The sequence below is a fragment of the Schistocerca serialis genome, chromosome 6, assembly GCF_023864345.2.
Source record: "Schistocerca serialis cubense isolate TAMUIC-IGC-003099 chromosome 6, iqSchSeri2.2, whole genome shotgun sequence".
In the NCBI taxonomy this organism is placed as follows: domain Eukaryota; kingdom Metazoa; phylum Arthropoda; class Insecta; order Orthoptera; family Acrididae; genus Schistocerca; species Schistocerca serialis.
Window position 1 is genome coordinate 731,644,047 of NC_064643.1, and position 19,953 is coordinate 731,663,999.

Here is a 19,953-nt window from a genome sequence, read left to right on the forward strand (position 1 = left end):
GTGTGCCGCAGGGGACTGACGTAGGACCGTTGCTATTCACAATATATATAAATGACCTTGTGGATAACATCGGAAGTTCACTGAGGCTTTTTACGGATGATGCTGTAGTATATCGAGAGGTTGTAACAATGGAAAATTGTACTGAAATGTAGGAGTATCTGCAACGAATTGACGCATGGTGCAGGGAATGGCAATTGAATCTCAATGTATACAAGTGTAATGTGCTGCAAATACATAGAAAGAAAGATCCCATATCATTTAGCTACAATATAGCAGGTCAGAAACTGGAAGCAGTTAATTCCATAAATTATCTGGGAGTACGCATTAGGAGTGATTTAAAATGGAATGATCATATAGGGTTGAGCAGATGTCAGACTGCGATTCATTGGAAGAATCCTAAGGAAATGCAATCCGAAAACAAAGGAAGTAGGTTACAGTACGCTTGTTTGCCCACTGCTTGAATACTGCTCAGCAGTGTGGGATCCGTACCAGATAGGGTTGATAGAATAGATAGAGAAGATCCAACGGAGAGCAGCGCGCTTCGTTACAGGATCATTTAATAATCGCGAAAGCGTTACGGATATGATAGATAAACTCCAGTGGAAGACTCTGCAAGTGAGACGCTCAGTAGCTCGGCACGTGCTTTTGTTGAAGTTTCGAGAACATACCTTCAGCGAGGAGTCAAGCAGTATATTGCTCCCTCCTACGTATATCTCGCAAAGAGACCATGAGGATAAAATCAGAGAGATTGGAGCCCACACAGAGGCATACCGACAATCCCTCTTTCCACGAACAATGCGAGACTGGAATAGAAGGGAGAACCGATACAGGTACTCAAGGTACCCTCCGCCACACATCATCAGGTGGCTTTTGGAGTATGGATGTAGGTGTAGATGTAATAAAAGCTAACCTGATTGCGACAGACTGTTGTGTGCCTCTCCTTCCTTATAGTCTAGGATCGCTGTACATGACAGTTCCTTACGGCATCAAAAGTTGATCTAACAGTCCACTCTGCACTGCATTAGGGTGACCGGATATTTTTGGTCAGGTAGTCGAGGCTGCAGGTGCGACGTATCTGCACGCTTAGAATTCCCGTGCTGTCGGACACGGTAGCCCTCGCTGGTAGCGAGCGGGCGGCGGTAATCGGCGGCGCGATCTCTGGGGGCGGTGCCGCGCCGCGCTGCGCCGTATCACGGGGGCCGCCGCCGCCTCCGCCCCCGCAGCCAGTCTGACAGCGGCCATGGCTTCGGCGGACGCCCTCCTCCTGCTGCTGCTGCTGCCGTTGCTGCTGTTAGCCTCGGCTAGAGCGGACATCCAGCCAGGTCTGTAGCCCAGTGACTGCTCCGCATCTGCATCTTTGTACACCAGTACACAGCACAGCCTATGTGCAGTGCGTGGCGTAGGGTACTTCGTGCTACTAACATCGTTTTTCTGCTCACTCCACTCGTGTACTGAACGAGGGAATAATGACTGCCTACATAAGGGAACAATTGACAGGAACGGGGGAAAGAAATACAGTAGAAGAATAATGGGTAGCTTTGAGGGATGCAATAGTGAAGGCAGCAGAGGATCAAATAGGTTAAAAGATGAGGGCTAGTAGAAATTCTTGGGTAACAGAAGAAATATTGAGTTTAATTGATGAAGGGAGCAAATATAAAAATGCAGTAAATGAAGCAGGCAAAAAGGAATACAAACGTCTCAAAAATGAGATGGACAGGAAGTGCAAAATGGCTAAGCAGGCATGGCTAGAGGACAAATGTAAGGATGTAGAGCCCTATCTCACTAGGGGTAAGATAGGTACAGCCTACAGGAAAATTAAAGAGACCTTTGGAGAAAAGAGAGCCACTTGTATGAATATCAAGAGCTCAGATGGAAACCCAGTTCTAAGCAAAGAGGGGAAAGCAGAAAGGTGGAAGGAGAGAATAGAAGCTTTCGAAATGTGGTGCTACAGAAGAATGTTCAAGATTAGGTGGGTAGATCACGTAACTAATTGAATAGGATTGGGGAGAAAAGAAGTTTGTGGCACAACTTGACTAGAAGAAGGGATCGGTAGGTAGGACATGTCCTGAGGCATCAAGGGATCACAAAGTTAGCATTGGAGGGCAGCGTGGAGGGTAAAAATCGTAGAGGGAGACCAAGAGATGAATGCACTAAGCAGATTCAGAAGGATGTAGGTTGCATTAGGTAATGGGAGATGAAAGAGCTTGTACAGGATAGATTTGCATGGAGAGCTGCATCAAACCAGTCTCAGGACTGAAGACCACAACAACAACAACAACAACAACATCAACAACAACAGGGGTCTCCAAACTACGGCCCGCGGGCAGAAACCGGCCCGCGAGGGCCGGAAAACCGGCCCGAGTAAGGCTGTCCGGATATTCCCGGTATCCGGCCCGCCAACAATAGAGTTTCGAGGCCTATCGCGACCAATACACCGCGACATTGGCTCTGATATTCGCTACCAGACTACATAACTAAACTTGTTGTTGCGCCGCTTGAAATAACAACGCGTTGACATACTCTACCTCTGTTACGTGTTGCAGTAATAGCGTTGCTAACAATGATTTTGACATTTCGTTAACTTTGCAGGACGCTTTCGTGAAGAATGTGCAGTGACGTACTCTTTTGTCAGTGAAATTCGCCAGAACAAAATACGCCAGAATTTCGGTCAGGTACGTCCACCAATCAAAATTATGTAATTAAATAAAAATCGTAGATCGTTTCAGTGCTAGCTATTCCCACAACCTTAGATTTTTGCGATTTCATCTTTCCTTTAGTCTTACATTACGGTGATCGTGGAGTGCTAGGGTGCTTTAATCCCCCTAGGTACATCTTGGCCCTTATGACTTCGTGGAGGAGTCAATGTGGCGCGCAGACTACAAAGTTTGGAGACCCCTGGCCTCCAGCATCAACCCGAGCTTCACCGGCAAAATCTCAAATTCATTTTAGTATGAGAGACAGTGGTCTCTAGTAACATCAAAAACGAATTGCAAATCGCCTGATTTTTATCTTCATTTATGTTTGTACCAGTTGTGTTGTTGAGATCTTCAGTGCTTTGATGCAGCTCTCTATGCTACTCTATTATGGTGTACGTACTGTAAGACCTTCGGTACACACACCATCAGATTATTTGACTTGTCGCTCTAACGAAGTAGGCGAGCGCCAGCAATATGTCTCGTGGTTTTATCGTGGCGTGTTTATCTTCTGCCGTTAGGTCAGACGATAGAAATGCCACTTGCACGCTTAGAGTAGCACATTGACGGTGACCAACTTTAAACAGAACTTAATTTTCACACACATTTTAACTTGATTCTGGATGCTATTTACAATGGACAATCTGAAGTTCCTTTGGTCTTGGTGCGTTAATCTTATTCTCACATATATCTCTGATACTTGACAAAAGTGTCTATACATTTATCTTCATGGCTATGTACAGGAATATGGTAATCTTATTAGGCGCAGACTGAATCTTGACTATAGACTAATGCAGACTAATGCAGACTGACTAATCGGAGGTCTGTACACTCGTTATAATACCTCGAGCGTTCAGGTATCACTGCGCGAGTGTGATCCGCGAGGAGAGAAGGTTCTACGTTAGCAACAATCTCATTGGCTGCGTTACATATTAATACGTGGATCGGCGGAGGCAGAATTTGGTCTGTCTCTATGACAGCGCCATCTCGTAGTGCGGACATGGACGAGCGCTGCGCCTGTGCTGTTGTGCTCAGCGGGACGCGCTCTATTGGGAAAGTTGTGTACGTACTGATTACGGGGAACTATGTACACAACATCCATCCAATGCAAGCATTTTCATCTTCAAATTACTACTGCAACTACACCCTTCCGAAACTGTTTTCTGTGTTTGTCTCTTTTTTCCCCTCTACCGTTTTCACTCCCACTGCCCCACTACCACTTCCCACTAATACTAACCTCATGATACCTTGATGTCTCGGAATGTATCATGTCAATCGGTCCGTCCTAGTTAAGTTGTGCCACAAAATTATTCTCTCACTAATTCTATTCAGTATGTCCCCATTGATAATGCGATCTACCCATCTAATCTCCAGCATTCTTATGCAGCACTGTGTTTAAAAAGCATGTATTCTCTCCTTGTGTAAACTGTTACTTGTCCATGTTTCATTTCCACACATTGCTACACTCTTGAGCAATATCTCTAGAAAAGGTTCTTGTTGTGTACATAGTTCTGCGTAGTCAGTACGTACACGACTTTCCCACTAGAGCGCGCCCTGCTAAGCACAACAGCACAGGCGGAGTGGTCGTCCATCTCCGCACTACGAGATGGCGCTGCCTTAGAGACGGACCAAATTCTGCTTCCGCCGATCCGCGTATCAATATGTAACGCAGCCAATGAGATTTCTACTAACGACGAACGTTTTCTCCTTGCAGATCACATTCGCGCAGTGATACCTGAACGCTCGAGGTATTATAACGAGTGTACAGACCTCCAATTAGTCAGTCTGCATTTGTCTGCACCAGTCTGTACCAGTCTGCATTTGTCTGCACCAGTCTATAGTCAAGTTTCAGTCTGCGCCTAATAAGATTACCATATTCCTGTACATAGCCATGAAGATAAATGTATAGACACTTTTGTCAAGTATCAGAGATATGTGTGAGAATAAGATTAACGTAACAATACCAAAGGAACTTAAGATTGTCAATTGTAAATAGCATCCAGAACCAAGTTAAGTAATTTTATGCTTTTTATTATTTTAATAAATGTGTTTGAAAATTAATCAAGCTCTGTTTAAAATTGGTCACCGTCAAGCTGCTACTTATCTCTGGAACACAAACCAGTCTTCCCCGAGGAAGTTTCTTCTGCAAGAAATTCCTCTTCTTCTTCTTCTTCTTCTTATTATTATTATTTCGCAATCATGAGTTATTAAAATGATAGCTCGGTAATATTCACACCTGTCAGCTCTTAGGGTCTTTGGAATTGGAATCATTATCTGTACCAGTACTTCGGTGAAAATATCGGCACAACGACTCAAGCATCAACGGTATGGACCGTGTGTCGTTTATTGATAGGAGACGTGTTCCACTTCTTCGCAAAGCATTATGAAAGCAGTAATCCCACCGTGCTCTTCTCCCTCTAGCTCGCATTCGCTACTGCTCGGTTCTATCTCGAGTTACTTTTTCCAGCAGTGTTAGTTGTACCTTAACAGTGATGTACACAGTATTGATAGGCTTCCTGACAGAGTAACTGTACCCGTCTGATTGTTGTTGCATTATTCAGTGTTGTGTGCTGTATATTGCAGGCTTGTAGCGTTTTTCTCTTTTTGAGGATGCAAATAAAACCTGGGACATTTACCGATGTCGCTTCTTCTTGCACTGCTACTTTAGTAAAATTTCGGATCGCAGAAGACAATTCAGTCAGTTATTCTGTTGCTAACATATTTTCAGAGAAGAACGTAAATGGGATACCAAACAGAATATAGTAAATCATAAATACACTACCTGATCAAAACCATCCGGACACCCCTGCGCAGTGCGGAATTGATCACTAGATGACACAAAAGGCGGACCCGCCAGTATTAAAGGAGTCGGGTACCATTCTACTGTCAGTAGAGAAACAGGAGCAGCACAATGGGCCGATCAGGAAATCTCAATGGCTTCGAATATGGATTAGTCACTGGATGTCACCAGAGTAACAAATCCGTTAACGACACTTTAACACTTCTAACGCTATCCAAACTGACTTGTTGACGTGAAGTGGAAACGCGAAGGTACAAGGTGTCTCTACCCACTTCCAAAGTGTTACTACCATTCCATCTGGCACAGTGACTCTGCGTAGGGACTTAAAAATAATAGAATACAAGGCTCGAGCAGCTCTTGACAAGTTAAAGAACGTTGTGGTGGTGAAAACTGTGACACCACTCGATAGTGGATGACTGGAAGCAAGTGGTTTGGGTTGAAGAATCTCGCTTTATCCTGTGTCGGTCCGATGGAAGGGTTTAGGTTTGGCGAATGCCTGAAGGACGTAACTTGACATCGTGTGTAGTGCCAACAGTGAAGTACGGAGAAGGCAGTGTTACGGTGTGGATGTTTTTTCCGTGGTGAGATTGTGGTCCCCTTATTGCGCTTAAGGAAGCGCTAAAGGTGGAAAGATACGAAAACATTTTACAGCATTGTGGACTGTGTCTTCCCTGTATACAGTAGAGGACTTGTTCGTAGACGATGCATGTATCAGCATGAAAGTCCATCCTATAATAAAGCAGAGAGAGGCAATGGTTTGTGGCCAGTAACATTCCATGAAATGAGTTGGCCTTTCCAGAGGCCTAACATGAAACCAATGGAACACCTCTGGGATGAATCAGAACGTCGACTTTGCTCTAGACCCCAGCGTGCTGCACCACTACCTTCTGATGTCTCAGTTCTTCAGCAACAATTGTTTGCCGTTCCTCCATAGACATTCAGACACCTCTCTGAAAGTGTCCCCAACAGAGTTCAATCAGTTATACAGGCGAAGGCTGGACATACCTACACTGATGTCCACTAATAAGTGTTCTGATACTTTTGATCAGAGACTGTACATTGTTGTTGTTGTGGTCTTCAGTCTAGAGACTGGTTGTATGCAGTCCTCCATGCTACTCTGTCCTGTGCAAGCTTCTTCATCTCCCAGTACCTACTGCAACTTACATCCTTCTGAATCTGCTCAGTGTATTCATCTCTTGGTCTCCCTCTATGGTTTTTACCCTCCACGCTGCCCTCCAATACTAAATTGGTGATCTCTTGATGCCTCAGAACATGTCCTACCAACCTATCCCTTCTTCTAGTCAAGTTGCGCCACAAATTCCTCTTCTCCCTAAGTCTATTCAGGACCTCCTCATTAGTTACGTGATCTACCCATCTAATCTTCAGCATTCTGCTGTAGCACCACGTTTCGAAAGCTTCTATTCTTTCCTTGTCTAAACTAGTTATAGTCCATGTTTCACTTCCACATATCGCTACATTCCATAAAAATACTTTCAGAAATGACTTCCTGAAACTTAGATCTACGGGTATACTCGATGTTAACAAATTTCTCTTCTTCAGAAACGCTTTCCTTGCCATTATTACTCTATAGTTAGCCAATAGAGACCAAGTGCCTCTTATACCAAGATATTCAGAAACCATCCCTGAAAAGCCTCCGGACTACTATTGGTGGATTTCAATGTCGCTCTTTATACTATGCAAGGCACTGCACACTCCGCGGCGGAAGTTTACTGCAAATATTAGCGATGTTCTATCCCTTTCGTATTGTGCGAGAGAAAAGTTGCCGTCTATATGTTTGTGCCCATGCGCTAGTCTCACGTATCTTCTGCTCACGGTCCGTATCCGATAAATACAGTGGTGCTAGCTACATTGCTGCACAGTGTTCAAAGGGTTCAAATGGCTCTGAGCACTATGGGACTTAACATCTGAGGTCATCAGTCACCTAGAACTTTGAACTACTTAAACCTAACTAACCTAAAGACATCACACACATTCATGCCGAGGCAGGATTCTAACCTGCGACCGTAGCAGTCGCGCGGTTCCGGACTGAAGCGACTAGAACCGCTCGACCACCGCAGCCAGAGCTGTACAGTGTTCCTCGAATGCGTGTTTCCCAAATTTACCCAGCGGAGTTCCACGAGAACACACCAATCTTCCGCTTTAAATTCCTCGAATATCTTAGGTATGGACTATGCCAGTCTCTTACTATCCTAGGGGTGTACCCATGAATTCGTACAGTACTTGTTCTGCCCACTCAGTAAGGACCCTGGAACAGTGCTCTAGCATTTGTTGCATTAGCACGTCGTTACGATTTTACTTACAGATGCATTGCTGTGCCTTCCCATTTCATGTCGCTTCTTAACGATCTGAGGTGCCTCATACAGGGTGTTGCAAGAAGGTACGGCCAAACTTTCAGGAAATATTCCTCACACACAAAGGAAGAAAATATGTTATGTGGACATGTGTCCGTAAACGCTTACTTTCCATATTAGAGCTCATTTTATTACTTCTCTTCAAATCACATTAATCATGGAATGGAAAGACACAGCAACAGAACGTACCAGCGTGACTTCAAACACTTTGTTACAGGAAATGTTCAAAATATCCTCCGTTACCGAGGATACATCCATCCACCCTCCGTCGCATGGAATCCCTGATGGGCTGATGCAGCCCTGGAGAATGGCGTATTGTATCACGGCCGTCCACAATACGAGCACGAAGAGTCTCTACATTTGGTACCGGAGTTGCGTAGATAAGAGTTTTCAAATGCCCCCATAAATGAAAGTCAAGAGGGTTGAGGTCAGGAGAGCGTGGAGGCCATGGAATTGGTCCGCCTCTGCCAATCCATCGATCACCGAATCTGTTGTTGAGAAGCGTACGAACACTTCGACTGAAATGTGCAGGAGCTCCATTGTGCATGAACCACATGTTGTGTCGTACTTGTAAAGGCACATGTTCTAGCAACACAGATAGAGTATCCCGTATGAAATCATGATAACGTGCTCCATTGAGCGTAGGTGGGAGAACATGGGGCTGAATCAAGACATCACCAACAATGCCTGCACAAACGTTCACAGAAAATCTGTGTTGATGACGTGATTGCACAATTGCGTGCGGATTCTCGTCAGCCCACACATGTTGATTGTGAAAATTTACAATTTGATCGCGTTGGAATGAAGCCTCATCGGTAAAGAGAACATTTGCACTGAAATGAGGATTGACACATTGTTGGATGAATCATTCACAGAACTGTACCCGTGGAGGCCGATCAGCTGCTGATAGTGCCTGCACACGCTGTACATGGTACGGAAACAACTGATTCTCCCGTAGCACTCTCCATACAGTGACGTGGTCAACGTTACCTTGTACAGCAGCAACTTCTCTCAAGCTGACATTAGGGTTATCATCAACTGCACGAAGAATTGCCTCGTCCATCGCAGGTGTACTCGTTGTTCTAGGTCTTCCCCAGTCGCGAGTCATAGGCTGGAATGTTCCGTGCTCCCTAAGACGCCGATCAATTGCTTCGAACGTCTTCCTGTCGGGACACCTTCGTTCTGGAAATCTGTCTCGGTACAAACGTACCGCGCCACGGCTATTGCCCCGTGCTAATCCATACATCAAATGGGCATCTGCCAACTCCGCATTTGTAAACATTGCACTGACTGCAAAACCACGTTCGTGATGAACACTAACCTGTTGATGCTACGTACTGATGAGCTTGATACTAGTACTGTAGAGCAATGAGTCGCATGTCAACACAAGCACCGAAGTCAACATTACCTTCCTTCAATTGGGCCAACTGGCGGTGAATCGAGGAAGTACAGTACATACTGACGAAACTAAAATGAGCTCTAACATGGAAATTAAGCGTTTCCGGACACGTGTCCACATAACACCTTTTCTTTATTTGTGGGTGAGGAATGTTTCCTGAAAGTTTGGCCGTAACTTTTTGTAACACCCTGTATATGCGCCTGTCATCCGAGAGCAAGTAATGGACTCTCTCCGCATTCTGTGTAAGTCGGCGCTATTGGTCGGAGACAAGTAGCACCTGCGTTAGGCACAGGCTTACAGTAGCACCACAACACAAACGGCTGCGTTTGGAGTGGTGCCGTGACCAAGAAACATCCACTGGTGATCAACAGCATTGTATTGCCTTCAGTCACGAACCACGGTCGTGCACTTTCGCGAGTGACCGTCGTCGACGAGCTTGGTGATGACCTGGAGAGAATGCCTATTCTTCCAATTTTTGTAGAGACATAGAGGTGATACTCCTGGTGTCTTGGTGCGGGGAACCATCGGGTATGACTTCAGATCACGGTCGGTAGTGACTGAGTGACCTCTGAGGCCACAACGGTACGTCTTGGACATTGTCCTCATACATGACCTCTCTTGCGACAGTATCATGGTGGCATTTTGCAATAGAACAATGGTCTTCCGTACCTGGTACCTGTCTTTATAGACTGTCTGCGTGCTATTGAGGTATTTCTGTGTGCAACAAGATCCCCATGTGTGCAGCAAGATCCCATATTTGGGAGCAGCCCCGACGGAAATTCCGTCCCAGTGCCATTGTCCAGAATTGAGGACCCACTTACAACATTTGTTAGCCATCTAGCCTCAGGAGAGGGTACAGCGGCTTTGTAGCAACTCTCCCAAGCGAATCAGTGCAAGCATACAGGCCAGATCGGGTGCAACATTAAGTGGGCTCATAACGTCCAGGTCTTTGTGAATTTGACTCGATTTTGTAATCACCGAAATGATATCACCTACTCTCTCAACCGGTATTATTTAGCTTGGTCATCCTTTTCTGGGTGCTTCAGTTCTTTTTTTATTGGGCGGTGTAGTTTACAAAACCGCTCACGGTACTGATCACCAAAAAATCTGGAATTACGTTGGCGGCAAGTTTCAGCTAGCTCTTGCTATTTAGCGTGGACTTCAAATTGGTAACTCACTCAATGAACACTGGAATACGGTCAGTACCGAATATAATGTTAAGAAGATGTAAAGATGTCAGAATTAACAGCTCATTCAGTTGAGGATACTTTAGCGGATTATAATAACATGGTACATTTGAATCGGTCTGCAAATGGTATTCCTGTGATATTAAAAAATCTTCTTGAGAAATTAAAAATCCCTTTGAGAAACTAAAAGATCCTGTTCAGAAAATAAAAATCTTCTGGAACATTTACAAAAAATCCTCTTCGTAAATCGAAAATCCTCTCAGAAACCAGAACTCCTCTCAGAAACTAAAAATGCTCCTAGTAATTTAAAATACTGTTGAAAATTAAAAATCTTGGAGACTAACATTTCTCTTGGAAAGCAAAAATCATCTTAGAATCGAAGAATCTCTTAGAAAGTATCTTCTTAGAAGATATAAAATTTCTTAGAAAATAAAAATCCCTATGAAAACTAAAATTCTCTTGAAACCTAGCCGTATATTACCTAAATTACCTTACGTTTTTATGTACTACCCCTGTGTTGGTGGCCGGCATACATGTAATTACACAACTCAAAATGATTGTGTTAATAGGTCCGTTCCACTTAGGCATATGTGTAAATTTGCCTTGCTTGAAAAATTCGAGTGCTTTATATCGATAAACAGTCCACCCATCTGCTGAGAGGGCTACTCTTAGAAATTTCTGAAATATGAATTTGTGCTAGTTTTTCTATGTCGTGCTGCTTCACTCATTGAAGTAGATAATCTTAGAATACTTTGTGAAGGAACGTCTCTGTGGACACATCTTAACATACGAATTTGACACTGAGGGACAAAATGGACCTTTGTAAATGTTTCGAAAGGTGTGCTTAAGTATTTTATTTGTGTGTGGTACCGTGGTGCATTGCTCATCGTTGTCTGATAAATTTTGACTTTTTTTGGCGATACATGGAAAGTTTATCAAAAAGACGGATTTAAAAGCAAAGAAATTTTAGATCTGGAGAGGTTCACAATAAATCCGACTACGAACCAACAGCGTCACCAGTTTTAGGTCTTAGATTAATAATCGTTGTTTTTAACAACGACCGAATGCAGACACATCGATTGTAGTCACCCAAAGGCAACCTAAACTCGATAACACGGATATAGCCTGAACATACGGTAGTAATAGTTGGTGGCACTTTAACCAAACCAGTATCAACTACAAGAACTGGGGATAAATTACCTTCTGGATCTCTGAAAGCCTTGAGAAACAATAACTAATACTTTAAGTATATTAAGGCTGTCCAAGAAGGACGCAGCTTTTCAAATGCACGACATTTCTATTCTGGTAAGTTAGCAGCACTGAACGTTTCACGAATTTCGTCTGTTTTCATTGTGGTTAGTAATGGAGCGCTTCACGAAGAAACAGCCTGTTGTCTTAGTGAAAACTATTTGTAAATGCGTTGGACGTTGCGCAGAGCCTGTCGGCGAACTCCGTGAAATGTTAGTTCATCAACGTACTGCACCGAATAAGTCGGTTATGATGAGAGTAATTGCTATATTGGAGAAACCAGGTGCAGTTGTGGGCATTAAACCCTTCAGTCTTCCTCGTGTTACTCGTTCTGCGGAAAACATCGCTACAGTTAGTGTTAATGCTGCTGTAGGTCCGAAGAAATCTAATCGCTGACGTTCACAAAAAAGGGATATTCCCAGAACCATCACACATCGAATATTAAAAGAAGATGTGCACATTTCGGTCAGTAAAACTCAAATGACACAAGAACTGAAACCAAACGATCACGATAAGCGCCGAGCACGTACCCTTTGAGCACCTGTAAAAAAAGTGTAGACAAAAATTTCATCAAGAAAATAAAGTTCATTGGCGAAGCACTCTTTCTGTTGAATGGCTACGTGAACAAACAAAATGGCAGGTTCTGAGACATAATACCCTCGATTAAGTATGAGAAAGCTATTACATCCACAATCAGTGACAGTATGGTGTGGGATTTGGTCTGAGAGCTCAACTGATCCGTACTTCTTCGAAGATGAGGCCGGAAACGCATTAACAGTCGTCGGCGAACGCTTCAGCAAGAGTTGGGAGAGTTTTGTGGTCTGAACTGTGAAAGACGTATCGTGCTAAGAAGCAATGACTGCTCCCGTAACTCGTCATAGTTAAGCCTGAAACCTTCAGGCTGTTGTTGTTGTTGTTGTTGTCTTCAGTCCTGAGACTGGTTTGATGCAGCTCTCCATGCTAATCTATCCCGTGCAAGCTTCTTCATCTCCCAGTACCTACTGCAACCTACATCCTTCTGAATCTGCTTAGTGTATTCATCTCTTGGTCTTCCTCTACGATTTTTACCCTCCACGCTGCCCTCCAATGCTAAATTTGTGATCCCTTGATGCCTCAGGACATGTCCTACCAACCGATCCCTTCTTCTAGTCAAGTTGTGCCACACACTTCTCTTCTCTCCAATCCTATTCAATACCTCCTCATTAGTTACATGATCTATCCACCTAATCTTCAGCATTCTTCTGTAGCACCACATTACAAAAGCTTCTATTCTCTTCTTGTCCAAACTATTTATTGTCCACGTTTCACTTCCATACATGGCTACACTCCATACAAATACTTTCAGAAACGACTTCCTGACACATCTATACTCGATGTTAACAAATTTCTCTTCTTCAGAAACGCTTTCCTTGCCATTGCCAGTCTACATTTTGTATCCTCTCTACTTCGACCATCATCAGTTATTTTGCTACCCAAATAGCAAAACTCATTTACTACTTTAAGTGTCTCATTTCCTAATCTAATTCCCTCAGCCTCACCCGTCTTAATTCGACTACATTCCGTTATCCTCGTTTTGCTTTTGTTGATGTTCATCTTATATCCTCCTTTCACGACACTGTCCATCCCACTCAACTGCTCTTCCAAGTTCTTTGCTGTCTCTGACAGAATTACAATGTCATCGGCGAACCTCAAAGTTTTTATTTCTTCTCCATGGATTTTAATACCTACTCCAAATTTTTCTTTTGTTTGCTCTATTGCTTTCTCAATATACAGATTGAATAACATCGGTGAGAGGCTACAACCCTGTCTCACTCCCTTCCCAACCATTGCTTCCCTTTCATGCCCCTCAACTCTTATAACTGCCATCTGGTTTCTGTACAAATTGTAAATAGCCTTTCGCTCCCTGTATTTTACCCCTGCCACCTTTAGAATTTGAAAGAGAGTATTCCAGTCAACATTGTCAAAAGCTTTCTCTAAGTCTACAAATGCTAGAAACGTAGGTTTGCCTTTCCTTAATCTATTTTCTAAGATAAGTCGTAAGGTCAGTATTGCCTCACGTGTTTAACATTTCTACGGAATGGCTTCAGGCTATGCAAAAAGAAAAAAATAATGATGCTAATTCTGTGCCCCAAGTAACAATTTGTAAATGCAGTCTGACTCGTGAAGTTTGTTACATACATGTACACTTTCATGATTCAGCAAACCGAAATAATGGGCTTGTGTGGCAACTATTTGAATACTACACAGTGTATAACGATCCATGCAGACGGTGATCCAAAATAGAGCAAGTGTTAGCTTTCTGTGCATATCGTTCATCTGTACAATGAGAACGTTTTCTCTCTATGGTAACCACTGACTTTAAATACAAAGAATAATTAAAACCTCAGAGGACAGTTCGTGAATATCTTCTTCATTCAACCTCACTGAAATATGCGAGCTCACTCTACACAGTATTTAGCAAGCAACATTCATCGAAACAGCACATGTCGATCTACCTTGTCTGCACTGAAACCAGAGAAAACTTACTTATTACCTATAGTTTGTGACTGTCACTAAATATGTGGTTTTGGGTACCCCAGAATACTTATGGACTGTGAGGCAAAACCACAGTACACAACAAGAAGGCCGTCATGCAGACTGGCACTATCATGTGATTTAGATCCAAATAATTCCGGAAGAAATAGATTCATGAATGTATATATTCTTATTAAAAATAGGTAAATGACATCCGAGCCTACATGGATCCTCTAGCAAAAAATACAAAACTCAAAATTCACGACAAGTAACTGCAACATCACGTTCTCACTCCACGATTTTGAACAAAGCTTTAACTATTTCATAATTTAGGAAATGGTGAAAACTTTGAATTTGTAGTATGATCAGTTGAAAAGATAATATGAATTGCTATAATTCGACGGGCAGGTCGCCGAAGTGGCGTCAACTTGAAAGACCTGCACCCAGCGAACGGTCGACCCAACGGGAGGCCCTAGCCACACAACATATTTTTTATTGCTATAATTAGATTCAATTCATTCAAGTATGATCAGCGTATGAGTATCCATTTTACCACCCACAGGTACGTTTCTGCCTGCCTGAATTTCACTATGGTAAATGACTGAACTGGTCTCACTCAATTCTTTTGTCATTATAGAATCTCCACATCTGCCCAGATAGCCGCCAGACAAAGGCAGTCTTCCTCCCAAGATGGAACACAGGGCTCCTCCAAACAGAGCACTAGAAACTAACCAAATGGCGAATGAAAATTCAGAAACAGCCTGCGGCTTCCAGTACATGAAGGCTCCCCAATGGTAGAAAAAACTTACTCCTCAAAGATGCAACACTACGCAAAGTGCCCATGGAAAGATATTCCTCATAATGTTCTACCGATTAACCGAAACTGATTACAGCAGTTATGCAAAAAGTATTGCGTAGATAAATATCGTGATCTACTAACAGCAAAATATAATGAGTAGAAATTAAAGTGTCAAATGAACAGGCAACTATTATCACACCTTCCTTTGTAAATTAAACAGATTGGCAATGTGCTGTGGAGGAGACCACTAGAGGACATTGTAAACTAGCACATCATATCCTAACAAATTTTCAAAAAAGAAAGTTGTTTAATAAGAACATTAATTAAAATGAGTATTAAATGAAAAATAAACCAGGGTAACCTCAAGGCAGTGCCTTCTGGCTTGATATTATCCAATTCTGTGACATGATTTCCTAAAATATAGGCTAAATGGTGTTAATACATTATGGCAAGACTTTCAAGTCTGTTAATACAAAAATTAGGCCATTTGCATCTCATATTTGAAACTTGAATTTAAAATTGAGTAAATTTTGAAACAATGATGTTTGCGCACTTTCGCTACATGCCGTTTAAATCTTCCATATGGTGTCTCTTGGAACATGAAATACTTCGGTTTCCTTGATTGAGGAATCACCCGCCATATAAGCACCAGTTGATTTAGTTGTGATACAATGCTCTCACAACTACACAGAATTCTGCTCCGGCCTCGACTAACGCTTGTACAGGGCGCTCATAATTAAACTTTGGTTATATTACGCATTATAACATGGAAACTAATTACCTAACGAGTACCGAAGTTGGTAGTATTAATGCCCAGAATGTGGGGGTGCATGATTCCCATGCATCACAGCGCCACCGTTTAGTTCCATCTATGGCCACTAGGAGCCGTGATCAGTCATCTGATTCATAGTATCCCACACCTGACAAGTCGCAGGGCACTTTTGACGTGTCAACATGAGTTTGGACAAAAGGAGCAGGCCATTATTGGTGAAACTGTATTATCAAAACAACAGTAGTGCTGCAGCTGCACTTCGAAAATATCGCCGGCTGAAAAGGTTACGAAAGGGTCCTGTTCCTCCACCTGCTGGGCGGAGCATGATGGGCAAGTTCGAATCAACTAGAGAACTGGGCGTCGCTCCGGGAAGAGGCCGACGACCGGTTGCACCACAGGTGGTTGACGAAATCGCTGCTCCTATGGCAGACAACGCTGCGAGCAATTCCCGATCGTCAGGCAGTGCGCGTGCTGTGTCACGACAGTTGAACATCCCGTGGTCCACTGTACGGAACGTGCTTCCAACCATTGTCAAATGGTATCCATACAAGATCCACATCGTGCGGCAGCTTGCACCACAGGACGCACGACGACCTGTTGACTTCGCTCTCCACTTTCTCGTAATGTTGAACGATGACGAGGGCTCGCTCAGGGTCATCATGTGCACGGGCAAAACACATTTTTCTGTGACGGGTGAGGTGAACACACAGAATTGCCGAGTGTGGGGACCTTCAGCTCCAGTGACTATGCATGAAGTTCCACTGTATGGTGAACGTGTCACCGTATGGTGTGACTTCACGGCTGCGTTCAACATTGGTCCATTCGTTTTTCAACAGGTTGGCGCTCAAGCACCAAAGAGGTCAGCGTTACTGCGATATGCTTCGCCAGCATGTCATACCCGCCCTACAGGAGAGAGACGTGTTGAACCCAACAGTTTTCAAGCAAGACGGGGCCACACCGCACATCGCTCGTGAAGTTTACCTGATTCTCCAAAACACATATGCAAACGATCCAATTATCACTCAATCGTTTTCCAAATGCTTGGTCGCCACGATCATGTGACCTCACTTCCTGAGATTTCTGGTTGTGGGGCTACACGAAGAAAGGGTTTACCCCGGGAACATTCACACATGTGCTGATCTGAAGCGCAACGTGTTAGGAGAGGTAGCCAGCATACCACGATCAGGCTTCGTTCTGCTGCGCAGAATGCAGTCCTGCGCTCTTTCAGACTCATCTGGACAGTGATGGGCGCCATATTCAGCCCTTTTTTAGCAGTAATGGTACCAGTATGTACTGATATGATGATTCTGCATGATTTCTCTTCGCCATGACACTGACATTAATGCTACCAAATTTACTCCTCGTACGGTAAAAAAAGTTTCGGTGTTATAACGTGTTAAATAGGGAAACCATCCGGTACATATTGAGGACATTGCACAGGGGGCGTTCGTGGTCAAATACAACAGCGCTACCTGCGGGCTTGGTTAGCATTGGCATTTATGTTCATGACATATATTTCTCACTGAGTTTCCATATTTTTGTCCAACCCCTGTATGTGAAACAGTCCTTGACGTGCTCCAGGATTAGCAGATTTGCTGCGGTTTTCTTGTGAAGGGCCCATGGACTACATCATCCATAGTTTCACGTCAATAATGCAGCTAGCAACCCATCAGGGAACCCAGGCGCCTGTTACGTGCCGAATTCCATACTGCTTGGCAGATCGATTGTTTCCTGTACTTTTCAAAAAGGTGAGGCACCTATGACCTAAGTCAACACCTCTCAGGCAAACTGTATGCGGTAATGTCTGTGGCTGTGTCCTGCCATCGACTACGTAGGTCGAGTCATGAAAGTTAAAAAAAAAATTAATCTTACGGCCTCATATGGCACATCAACATATACACTCCTGGAAATGGAAAAAAGAACACATTGACACCGGTGTGTCAGACCTACCATACTTGCTCTGGACACTGCGAGAGGGCTGTACAAGCAACGCAGTCTTTAACACTGGTAGCATGCCGCGACAGCGTGGACGTGAACCGTATGTGCAGTTGACGGACTTTGAGCGAGGGCGTATAGTGGGCATGCGGGAGGCCGGGTGGACGTACCGCCGAATTGCTCAACACGTGGGGCGTGAGGTCTCCGCAGTACATCGATGTTGTCGCCAGTGGTCGGCGGAAGGTGCACGTGCCCGACGACTTGGGACCGGACCGCAGCGACGCACGGATGCACGCCAAGACCGTAGGATCCTACGCAGTGCCGTAGGGGACCGCACCGCCACTTCCCAGCAAATTAGGGACACTGTTGCTCCTGGGGTATCGGCGAGGACCATTCTCAACCGTCTCCATGAAGCTGGGCTACGGTCCCGCACACCGTTAGGCCGTCTTCCGCTCACGCCCCAACATCGTGCAGCCCGCCTCCAGTGGTGTCGCGACAGGCGTGAATGAAGGGACGAATGGAGACGTGTCGTCTTCAGCGATGAGAGTCGCGTCTGCCTTGGTGCCAATGATGGTCGTATGCGTGTTTGGCGCCGTGCAGGTGAGCGCCACAATCAGGACTGCATACGACCGAGGCACACAGGGCCAACACCCGGCATCATGGTGTGGGGAGCGATCTCCTACACTGGCCGTACACCACTGGTGATCGCCGAGGGGACACTGAATAGTGCACGGTACATCCAAACCGTCATCGAACCCATCGTTCTACCATTCCTAGACCGGCAAGGGAACTTGCTGTTCCAACAGGACAATGCACGTCCGCATGTATCCCGTGTCACCCAACGTGCTCTAGAAGGTGTAAGTCAACTACCCTGGCCAGCAAGATCTCCGGATCTGTCCCCCATTGAGCATGTTTGGGACTGGATGAAGCGTCGTCTCACGCGGTCTGCACGTCCAGCACGAACGCTGGTCCAACTGAGGCGCCAGGTGGAAATGGCATGGCAAGCCGTTCCACAGGACTACATCCAGCATCTCTACGATCGTCTCCATGGGAGAATAGCAGCCTGCATTGCTGCGAAAGGTGGATATACACTGTACTAGTGCCGACATTGTGCATGCTCTGCTGCCTGTGTCTATGTGCCTGTGGTTCTGTCAGTGTGATCATGTGATGTATCTGACCCCAGGAATGCGTCAATAAAGTTTCCCCTTCCTGGGACAATGAATTCACGGTGTTCTTATTTCAATTTCCAGGAGTGTATATACATTATTTACACCCATCATCTTTCAAGATGGACTCTCTATGTTATACAAAATTGGTTATAACTAGATAAATTCTTTGCAATTCACAATAACATACACAAGGTTCGCTATGTGGCTGGACATTTAACGGAAGTAAACAACATTATGAGATAACCATGACACAAACAAAACAGAAGTAAACAAGATTCCTGTATTGTATCACAGTATAATGACACATTGAACAGTAAATAAGATTCAAATCACAAATTTTATTTCCTGGAGCTATAATCTGATGATCTACCCTTTAAGCAACTACACATGTCTCCCTACAAAGTCACAGTTACTTCAGTACCACAAAAATACTAAAATGACCACTTCTTCCGAATTCCAGCATCAACTAGAACCCTCTTATTCTTCTTCATTGGACGCCTTGAAACCTTCTTTACCTGTAGAAGCACTTGAAATTATTAATCAAATAATACCTATCATCAGTACTCGATTTGTAGTAAAAATTGAATCAAACCTCATTTTACGTTCATCACTGTTGCTGTTCTGCATCTCTCCTCTTCTCCTACAAAACATCAACCAACAGTGCAAGCTTCTGGTCACGTGATATATCAGTAAGGAATGCAAAAGTCTCAGCACCGTCTTTATTAATATAACAAAACATATTTCACATTCAATAAAACAAAATAGATTTCACATTCAAATGCCCTAAAACGGCATAGATATACATATTACCCCTAAATACGTAAGAGCAATTACAAAAAATGGTTCAAATGGCTCTGAGCACTATGGGACTTAACTTCGGAGGTCATCAGTCCCCTAGAACTTAAAACAACTAAAACCTAGCTAACCTAAGGATATCACACACAGCCATGCCCGAGGCAGGATTCGAACCTACGACCGTAGCGGCCGCGCGGTTCCACACTGTAGCGCCTATAACCGCTCGGCCACTCCGGCCGGCAGAGCAACTATACAAGTTAATATTTTAAT

At 44.1% G+C, this 19,953-nt stretch overlaps 1 protein-coding gene across 1 annotated transcript in view; it reads left to right on the forward strand.

Moving 5' to 3' along the window:
• Positions 1-1,235: 1,235 nt before the first annotated feature.
• LOC126484076 (neuronal acetylcholine receptor subunit alpha-10-like) overlaps positions 1,236-19,953 on the forward strand; it is a 203,827-nt gene continuing 185,109 nt past the window's right edge. The window contains exon 1 of the mRNA XM_050107446.1: positions 1,236-1,322. Coding sequence (XP_049963403.1) covers positions 1,241-1,322 — 82 coding nt within the window. The 5' untranslated portion in view covers positions 1,236-1,240. The remainder of the gene's footprint in view (positions 1,323-19,953) is intronic.